Source organism: Pterocles gutturalis, unplaced genomic scaffold (genome assembly GCF_000699245.1).
Source record: "Pterocles gutturalis isolate BGI_N339 unplaced genomic scaffold, ASM69924v1 scaffold36802, whole genome shotgun sequence".
Lineage (NCBI taxonomy): Eukaryota > Metazoa > Chordata > Aves > Pterocliformes > Pteroclidae > Pterocles > Pterocles gutturalis.
In genome coordinates this window covers 6,474-17,050 of record NW_010109008.1, presented here as the reverse complement: position 1 = coordinate 17,050, position 10,577 = coordinate 6,474, and the positions used below count along the sequence as shown (strand labels likewise).

Sequence of the window (10,577 nt, the reverse complement as noted above, 5' to 3'; positions counted from 1 at the left end):
TTTCTGAGCTTTCTCCTTCCCTAGCCTGTTTCTGCCTGTGCCAAGTCGCCACATTAGCCAAGTGCTGACAGAGGGATGCAAAGCTGTTAGAAACCGTGTTGGTATGGAAGAGGCTGCTCCTATTGTTGAATGCCTTGGAACATGACATACCGTTATGAAACATCTCAGAGCTCCTAAAGTGGGAGCTGGGAGGCCTGGGCAGACCCAGGGATTTGCTGTGGTGGGTGACAAAACACCGCAACCATCTCCCACAGGAGATGCTGAGTTCTCTGCCCTCCATTTCTGAGCCTAAAATAGAGTGCATCCTTCACACGACACCGACATTCCTGGGCTCTCCATAAGGGTAATGTGGTATATTTTAATGACCTGTGACATTCAGACTGGGCATAAGAAGCTAATGGTGGCTTTTGGTTATTAACCTTGTGTTCACCTCTTGTAACAGAAACAACAGAAGAGAAAATCACTGTTACAATAAAATAGGCAGCTGTGGTGGGGGGTGTCTCTGTAAAAGCCCCACGCTATGTCATCTATTACACTTGAAATGGACAGCTACCATAGACCAAGAAGTTTAATCTGCTCTGGTTCGTGCTGTATTTCAGGTGTAATGTCCCTTATTCTGCTATATCACAGCAAAATACATTTCTGCCATCCCCCAGCTGCAATCAGGATAGTCTTTGCTGATCATTAGAGGTTGTTCCTTGAAGACTGTAGCTCTTGGGAACTGTAGGTGGAACCACTGTAAGTGTGTATAGTGCCTAATGTAGTACAGGTGACATCAGGAATTGTTTCTGAGCAGGTTCAGGGACTTACATAAATAGCACACATGCTGACCTCTATTTGTGGATCATGGGGAACGATTATTAACCAAAATACTTGATTCCCTAAAATTTATTGTATTTTGAATGCTTTTTGGATTTCTCTTGACTTTCTACCCTGTCAATATTTGTGAATGGTGAGCGGAGACAGTGAAAGAGGCAAAATAAAGATGTTAAAATACAAAGTTTGCAAACTTGAGTATTAGTCTTTGCTGGGTTTTAATAGCTCTAAATGAGGTCAAAGAATTTTTATATTTGTTGTGAACTACTAGTTCAAAATCTTTGCTTGTGCTACTTACAAAATTAAAGTATAAATTTGTAAACTATTATGTTGGAAAAGAACCGGTATTCCCAAATAATCCTCCTCCCAATGTCACAGCAGGTTTGGGGAAGATAAGCTCCACGATACAGCATGCATAATTTGTAGCAACTTCTGAAGCAGAGCTTAGAGCTAAGGTCTCATTCAGACCTCAGTCTCAACCACGATGGAATTGGATGAGAAGACAACGGATGTAGATGGGCCTTAGAACAAAAGAGGGACAAGAAGACAGCAGGAGAATGCTACAAGTTCATTAAAAACTCCATTAATCTGATGATAATGAAAGATTTGCTGCAAGCAAGTAGGAAAAACCTTTCCACTTTTTTTTTTTTTTTTATCAGGCTGCTTCTAACAGGTTTCAGCACTGATTTCCAGTGGCTGGTGTGAAGGAATAAAGAAATCGGGCATCACCGAGGTGCTCCGCCAGGCGAGGATCCTTGCGCAGCTTCTCTTTGAGAGCAAGGTATTTCAGTGGTGCCATCTGCTTTTCCCTGTAACAAGAAGGGGGATGTCAGACAAAAACTGCTGTGGGACAGGGAGCAAAATGCTTTACAGAATAGCTTCAGTGCTAAGTATGTAGGGTGCTGACTTGTAGACCTCCCCTGTGCACTGGACTCAGGCAGTCATTCCCAATACCTGTTGAGCCTCTGCGCTACAATGTGGATACGGGACATGGCTTCAGAGCAACGGGTGAGGAATTCATCCTCCTCCTCTGCACTCAGCTGATTCCATTTTTCCTGAAACCACCGTTGCTCCTTCTGCAGCTCTTCCATTGCCTGTTGCGGGAGCAAGCAGACAGATGTCAGGGTAAGAGAGGGGAAAGTGAGGAGGAAAGGCAGACAGAAGTACAACTCCAAGTTCAGGGAGCTGAGATGAAGGAAACCACAAACCGAAGCTGGTTTATTTTTGTGGGAGGCTGTAAGTTTGAAATGAGGTCTTGGAGAACAAAACAAGGGGAATCAAAACATGTGGAACAGCGAGAGGCAGCAAAACCTGGCTGTGTTGCCCCACTATAGTAAAGAAGCAGTGGAGAACCAAATCAGCTCTGATTGAGATCGGGACTAAATTTCACCCTGGAGCTATTTTGGTGTTTGATCTCACGTGCTAACAGAAAAGAAAAAAAAAAAAACAAGAAAGAAAAAAAAAAACAACCCACCAAAACCCAGGCATGTTTATGGCTCTCAAAGTAATCAAAGAAGGCTTCTTTCTTGCCTGCTGCCAGAGTGAGATGTGTGTTACCCTCCTGCCAGTGCAGAAGAGACTCCAGTAACACCGCATTCTGGAACAAGGCTGGGAATACCTTTTCAAAGCGAGCCTGGATGATGTTAACTTTATCCACAAGATGATCCTTAAAGTCAGCCAGGCAGTCATCTCTGACACGCAGGGCCTGCTCCTTGGTCATCTTCTCTGCGTGGCCAAGGTAATCCAGACCCTGTTCCTCTCGTCCCAGCGGGACCGTTTTGTTCTTCTGGAGGGGAAAGGGCAGAAAGAGTCATGGTCCCACTTACCTGCTTCCCAAACACCCTGTAATAAGGGAAAACAAACGCAAAGCCCAAAACTCCTTCCCCACCAGGGAGGAAATAATGTTTCTTTTTCCTATAATTTGATCAAAACTACTGCTTTGCATTCGTTTTGCATATCAACCCTTTCCCAAAGCAGTTTTTATGCTATAGTTTATTTTCTATCATCCTTTTTAACATTTCTCGTGATTTCCTTGATTGTAGAGATGTCTCTTACACAAAAGGTGTTACCCACTGAGGTGTGAGAAGGGCTCTACAAACTGCATTTGTATTTGGACAGAAAGGTTAGGACAGGGTATTCTGAGTGATACCAGTTTATAGGCTGGCAAATAGCTGGTTCTTGGATCTTTGCTTCTATTTGTGTTCACACCAGAAGTTTGGCATGTAAAACCTTTGTATCAGCTTTTATAACCTTTCTGTTCAGGAAAGCTCAGTCTACAAACCATTCACAGGAAGCATCTTGGAGATCATAAAAAATTGCAAGTAATTATGCTTTAATCCTTTTGTATTTGTCCAGAACATTCGTAAGGTATTAATTCCTCAACAGAGATCCCGCAACAAACTTGGCTTTGCAAGTAATAATGAAAATGAAGAAAAGACTGATTCATATCACAAAAGAAGTGCATATTTGCTTAACAAAATGAGCCCTGGCTAGAAAGATGCAGCTTGGATTCCATTATATTTCCCCCGTAATCCCGATTATCAACTACTCCTTGTTAATTATTTTCTTTATTAACTAAACAAAATAAAACAATAATCTTTCTCGGTGATGCAAGTTTCTCCAGAAAGTCAGGAGATCATAGCATGATCATGTTATATTTTCATGGGAAGTCAAGTGAAGCTGTGCTTACACCTGCTAGGGATTTGGCCCAGTACATTTTAATGATACTATTCAGAGATAATTCCTCAGACAGAAAAAGCTTCCTTTGGATCTCTTTGTGTACATGTAATAAATACTGGGATTAATGAAGTCTACCTACCATGGCTTCATACTGTTGTCTTCTCTTTTCATTCCACGCTGTATTGTAAATCGAAAATGACAATTTAATGGTGGTTTCTTCATCCTCACAGATCTTCAAAATATTTAACACCTTACAAAAAAAAAAAAAATAGAAGAAAGACCCCTCAGCTTTCCTACAAAATGCCAGTACTTTTACATGCCTGACATGCTAACAGAGCAGATGCTGCAAACAAGAACTGTAGCAGAAGGTTAAATGTAGAAGATCTATGCAAATGTGTTCATATCCTGCTGATAGATCAAGCCAATAGTGGTCTTATTTTTAGATGGCTGCTCTGTACAAAATTCTTGAATGCAATCATTGATATCTGTTAAGAAAGCTCTTCTAGAGTCATAGTCTTGCCACTACTTTTGAAATTGCACTGATAGCTTCGGTGTATTCCTTTGTCCTAACAGGATATACAGCACAAGCAAGGTGAATATTTTGTCTATAATACATCAAGACTGAGAAATTTAGCAAGGTAGCTCATGAGGTCACAGTGAACTAGCTTCAAATTTCTAAAAAAAAAAAAAAAAACCGTTCTGCTAGAACGGTTAGATTTACCATGAAGTAATTACAAAGACTTGTAAGAACATGGATTTGTTACACCAGTCACAGTGTGATTAGCAGTACAAGCAATGTATTTTATGAAGTCTTTCTCCACAGTTGTTCCCACAAAAAGTCACTTCAACATTTTGGAGAGGACTTCCTGGAAATGCGTGGCAACTAGATAGAACATTACACACAGTATCCTTTCGTTTTGGTCTCCTTCCCAGGCAAAAGGCAGAGATGTTTCTAGATGCCCCAATGCATATGCTGTCATTCACCCTCTCAAACTGTCTTCTTCCCAGAGAATGAAGAGTAAGAGCTGGAAAGTGTGTGACTCTCCATACATTAAAGCTGCATCATTACTGAACAACGGCTGGGTTGCAAACTTGATAATTCAGCACAGAGACCAGCTTTGTGACACAAGAGCCTTCTTTTTATCACAGTTTATGCTGAGGATGCTTCTAAAAGAATTAGCCGCTTTTAAGGTACCCTATTGTGCTCAGCAGAATCTATAGGCTATAATCACTTCCTCCAAGCTCAGTGGCGATGCATCCCAACAAAGAGAAAGGCAAGCAAAAATGCCAGGAGACCCGCATGGATGAACAAGGAACTCCTGGGCAAACTCAGACAAAAAAAAAGGAAGCTGAAAGAGGGGAGATTTAGATTAGATATTAGGAAGAAATTTTTCACTGTGAGAGGTGTTAGACACAGGCTGCCCAGAGAAGCTGTGGATGCCCCATCCCTGGAGGGGTTCAAGGCCAGGCTGGATGAGGCTTTGGGCAACCTGGGCTAGTGGGAGGGGTCCCTGCCCATGGATGGGCTTTAAGGTCCCTTCCAGCCCAAACCATTCTCTGACTCTGTGATTCTAGAAGATGAATAGTTGAATAAAGATTAGTCTATGATTATAATTAATAGGACACAGGTGTTGTGGAACAATACTATGAGCTGCTCATTTATCCTATGTATAGCCCCCACCATGGCTGGCTTAAAACCCAGTCCAGCTGAATCAACAGAAAATGAGTTATATGTCTTAAGTGTAGAATATAATAACAGATAACCACCTGAGTTATTCTTAGAAAAGTGATTGCTGGACCGCACTGATGTACACAGATTTCAAAAGAGGAACCGAAACTAGATGATAGAGGTCTGCTGAGACACAAGGAATTGAATGGACTTTTAAAATCAGTGAAGAATGGAGAATTGAGAGTTCAGGAAAACATCGAGAACTTTAAGAATTTTTCCAGTCCAAACACCGGTTGCATAATGTCATCTAGGATCATATGTATAGAGGATGTTTTGAATGTACCTCTTGACACTCACTGAGGTGATGGCCCAACTCCGAGTTGTCAATAAAGCAAACCTAGAGAAACCCACAGTGTGGTCAAGTCCTTTAACGTGCTTTGGCAACCAGTCATTCGAAACCATTTTCGTGCCTGACCAACTTTGACAACAGTGTGGACACCTCCGTGTTACCTCTGCTTCAGATTGCCGGACTTGTTCCTTCAGCTGCTGCTCTTCCACTTTTAGCTCCTCCAACAATTTGTACAGATGGAGCGATGTCTTTTCTTTCCCAGAGGACCCCACCTGGAAGCAGATAAGCTAGTGAAGGAGAACAGTGCTTTCTGGGTACACGGGACCAGGAACTCCACCAACAGAAATTGGCACAATTATGCTATACTCAATACAGTGACACCAATTTACACCATTGAAACATCTAACCCATGGTCAACAGCTTATTATAGACTTCATTTTGATTTTGATTCTATCAGTAATGTGAGCCAGATGGCACGTCTTGCACTTTGCTGCTGCTGCTGTTGTTTGGTTGGAACCGGTTTTGCAGGGTTAGAGATGAAAGGATGGCACTCCAGCAATTGCCTTCTATGTATTTGCCCCAATGGGAAACAGAAACTTTAAAAAACTTGCATAAGATTTTAAAAAATCCCATATTCGCAATCTCTCTTAGATTTTCTTAAGTGTAATTGTGCAGCATCACTGCAGAATTTACAGTCAGACTTCTGCTCCTGATTACAGACTCACATCAGTGATGTTAGTGGAGTGACACACTGCCCTCCCCGAATGAGAGAATTCGGGTTAATGGCAGCACTCCACTTTTTTGGGGATATCCTTTATGTAAGACTATCTATCTACCAGCAGCACGTTAAGTCTCAGAATCTTGCTCTGCATCTGCAGGGTAAACTCTGGGAGATTTAAGCAACGATGTGACCCAAGAAGTCCATGGCAGAACTGGAGCTAGAACACAGGATGTCTGCTTCTGCTTCTCTGCTGCAGTCTCTTCTTCAAGAGAGAACGGCAGAGGAAAATTCAGCTTCCCTGCCACGAACCCACAGAACTGAGCCCAACAGCTACTAAAACAGTATCTTGCAAGATCCCAGTGGCTGTATCTACACTGCCTGATGACCAAGTCTGGGAAGATGACCTCGAGTGTGGCTAGAGCAAGCCTTTCACACTACACTGCATCCCACATGCCGTCACTTCCAGGATGGCAGTGCACCTCCGGGGTGTTCGTATTGTCAGCCTGGGGGCTGGCTGTGAGTGAGGGGTGCAGAGGGGCAGCTTGTAGTTCTTCCACTGACATTTCACCTTCCCTTTGTGTCTCGTGACCTAGAAAAACTTCAATTTATACGTAGTTTTTCTCCATACCTGGTATGTGAGGCACATTCCTGAGGTCGTGACTGTTTCATTTCCCTTCGAAACAAAGTTTGGCACTTTGAAGGAATGCTTCTTTGAAGCAGTAAGGCATTTATCCTTGAGGTGATATGTCAGATGGATCCTCTTCTCTGTGATCATAAAGATACGTTCTGCTATGTCTTCATCAGCAGGCTTTTCTAGGTTTCTGTGGAAACACTCCTTGATTTGCTGATGAGGGGTGAAAAGAAAGAGATGGAAGCAGGTTAGACAACACAGAAAACTGGCAAGATTTGCAGAGTTGGGTAAAAACCCAAGCTAAAAATTGGTCTTTTCTGCCTGGACTATGATGTCATCTCTTGGCCCATGGCCCTACTGTTCTCTCCTGTGCCCAAGAAAAAAAATGGACAAAGCTGCTAAAAGCAATACAGAAGTGGAGCTGAATATGCTCTCCAAGCTCAAAGTTAGCTTGGGATGCATCCCTGCTTGAGGGAACTGCAGGAAGCAAGGTATTTTGGAGCACAAGTTTCCCACGTTCCCCAATGCAGGGAAGGAAAAAGGAGCATGCCAGGTGCTGGTCCAAAGGCAGGCCACTGCATGGCTGTGTCTTGGCAGGTGAAGTATCTGAGCCATACTGCCAGACATCAGATTTCCTCCCTCTTCTGTTCTCCAAATCAGACCTGACTAGAGGAAGAGGTAATTACCTGCTTGTAACAAATCAGAGTGATGGGACATTTCATCAGGAACCTAAAATGTTATCAGTTTGGGATCAGAACATGAAATCATTTGACTAGTTTTGAGTCTTGTGAAAATTTCATTCCAAAATCATATTCAAGCTTTTTTTTTTTTATTTCCTCTGACATGCATTTTCCAAGTCTTAGCTTCCTAGTTTCTAACTGCTCAATGCAGTTCGTGATAACTGCACATGCCACTGTAGCTCTGTCAGGCAAGCACCTGTGATACACAGCAGCTGAACAAGGCTTGGACATCTCATCTGGAGTTTTGCCTTGGCTGTGCCCACTGAAAATGAAACTAAAGCCCCAGGCTGTACGTTTTGTATAGTATAAATATCACAGTGACAGATATTTTTCTGTTCCTGCCTTGGCCATACCACTATAGGCCGGGAACTAATGTCATGTCTGGTGCCAGGCAAGTGTATTTTCTTTGCTCTTTTGCCAAACTCCACATGCCGCATGTGCAGGAAGTCCTCTCGCCCCACGAAGTACTCTGTCATCTCGTTAGCTTTTTCAACACGTTTCTGGAGCTCATCAAATCGCGCCTCGTTGTAAAACTCCATTGTACGTTCAGTCTCTGGTTCCAGCGACATATAGGTGTGAACTAAGGTCATAAAGAGAGATTTCAGATGTTTTCAGAGTTAGCAACCACAATACAGCGAGGACAAGTGTGTCCAGAAGAAGTCGTATTTTCTTCAGCAGACAATAACTCAAATGAACGTAAGAGTATAAGAGGGGATGTTATCTTCTCACTGCGGTGTACCAATATGCCACAGCTAAGGACAGCAGGACAGCTTTGCAGGGCCACTGCCTTCCTTAACACAGTAAGGCAGGAGTGAGGCCTGGACCCTGCTCTTCCCACGCCAGGAACAGGCGCAGCCTCTTGGGGTGAAATGTTGCTTTAGCAACGGATCTGGTGTAGGGCTTTCTCTCCCACAGCTGCACAACACTGAGACTGAACATAATCTTAAGGAGAAAGTTTTCACTTCTATCACCTCTACTGGTAAAAGTAAATTATATCACCCTATCTATGTGATAGGTCTGCATTTTTATTCTGTTATGCTGGGGGGAGCATTATCCAGGTCTGGAAGCCAACAACCCAATCCTCTGCTCTCTACTGGAGACCATATTATTTATCTAGGCAATTCATCCCAGAAATTTGCAGCCCCCTCAACTTTGGGCTTTTGCCACTGCTAGAAGGGATTCACCTGAAGTCCTGTCAGCTGCAGTGGCTGCCCAGATGAGCTGGAATACCTTTAAGACAATGCATGTGTCCTCGGCTGAAGTACTCTGTGGTCAGCTGGGTCTGTTTATTCACTTCTCTCATATCCAACTTGTCTTCTCGGTTTTTGAACCACTCCCTTGCCTCCACTACTTCAGTACCTGGCAGGGGACAAACCATTTCACAACCTTACGACACTGTTGGAGGTGGTAAGATTCACATGATGAGCTCTTGGTGTCTGTGCAAGCACCCTGTGCTCCTGATATAACTGCAGCGGACATCGTACCATCACTGGAATTAGTGCTGTTCACAGGGACATTTTGTAAATGAATCCTAAACTACATTTGAGTAGATGAATTACACCTTAAGAGGGTTTATTCCACTCCATCAACAAGAACTAATCAGCTCAGGGGAGAAGGTGGGACGGCAGATGGCTACAGTTAGGCAAGACAAATCCATCCCAAATATTAAACTTAATGACAGTGTCAGGAGTGATGGGAAATGAGATCGGGGCTTTACACTACCCAAGAGGGCTGAGGACAGGACACGGTCTGTCCAGTTAGGAATCTGCAGTTCCTTGGACCAGCTGTTGAAGGATAATGCTTGGACTACAAAAATATCCAGCCCACAGTTGCCCCTTTCTGTGGCTCCCGTTGACACCAGTGGGAATGGTGATACTATCGGATCAGTTCAAACCAGCCTTGCGTTTCTCTGAAGACTGCAAATCCAAGCAGCTGACTGCAACACTGAGCAGCCTCTGCTTTGGGGTGTAAAACAGATTCAAACTCTCACAGGAACCCCTAGCAGCGCTGGAAAGTTCTGGGGCTTGACAGACAGTGAGCATGATGAAGCGTTTGAAGATGCTGTAGAGAAGTCCCCCACAAATGTGAAAGGAGGAAGAGAAAGCATGAGAGAGACTCTGGCAGAAAGGGGACCACCTCCTCCTTCGCATCAGCACACCCCAGGGTGTGTTTGTTCAGTGTGTTCACCCATCCCTCTTACAGTCTAAGTCCGCGTAGACAGTGAGGCGTTTCACCAGCCCATTCTCATTCAGGTATGGTGGCCATTTCTCCAGTTTTGCTTTCTTGTACATGATCACCTTCCTCCCCTCGGGATAGCGGGTCTCAAACTCTGCAGTGGGCAAGAGAGGTATCATAAAAATTAACTCCCTTGTACTCAGCCCCAGGAAGAAACAATTCAAGAGGGAGAACAGCACAGTCTAAGGGAAACCACACATTTATTGAGTGTGTTCAGCTTCCAGTAAAGCTGTTCAGACCCTGCCTGTTGTGCTTTAACGTTGCAGTAGCATCATAAGTCCTTTCTCTCCCAAAGCAGATATTTGGTAATGCAGGGGCACTCCCTTGTGAATAGCGGGAACAGAAAGTCCATCCCAGGCAAAATCATTCAGCTAGCGGGAAAACACACACACACACAGAGAGAGAGAGAGAGAGAGAGAGAGAAAGTGTGTATGTGTGTGTGCATGTATGTATGTGTGTGTGTCTCTGTGTCTGTCTGCGTGTCTGTGTCTGCGGGGGGGGGTTACTACGCGGGGTGAGACAGAGCCCTGAGGGCAGGCACTCAAACCCATAGCTATTGCTGCCTTCATCTCCTGCACCTTCTCCATCCTGAAGGGAGAACTCTTGAGGGAGATAAACAACGGTCTCAAATCCACTCAAAGGTTAGCTGGGGAGCAAGCAAAAGGCAAAGGAAGGCTACATACCTCTGGGAGATATCTGAATTGGGGCCACCCATGATGGGGGCATGTCAAAACGGA

The 10,577-nt window shown here is 43.9% G+C and overlaps 1 protein-coding gene across 1 annotated transcript in view; it reads right to left on the bottom strand.

Moving 5' to 3' along the window:
- Positions 1 to 1,545: 1,545 nt before the first annotated feature.
- Positions 1,546 to 10,577, bottom strand: part of DRC7 (dynein regulatory complex subunit 7) — a gene marked incomplete at its 3' end in the record, with an annotated part of 14,878 nt that continues 5,846 nt past the window's right edge. The window contains 10 exon segments of the mRNA XM_010072838.1: positions 1,546 to 1,625; positions 1,771 to 1,910; positions 2,435 to 2,602; positions 3,635 to 3,745; positions 5,675 to 5,785; positions 6,863 to 7,078; positions 7,959 to 8,185; positions 8,836 to 8,964; positions 9,806 to 9,934; positions 10,524 to 10,577. The exon segment at positions 10,524 to 10,577 is cut by the window's right edge and continues 58 nt beyond it. Of these exon segments, the coding sequence (XP_010071140.1) occupies positions 1,546 to 1,625; positions 1,771 to 1,910; positions 2,435 to 2,602; positions 3,635 to 3,745; positions 5,675 to 5,785; positions 6,863 to 7,078; positions 7,959 to 8,185; positions 8,836 to 8,964; positions 9,806 to 9,934; positions 10,524 to 10,577 (1,365 nt within the window).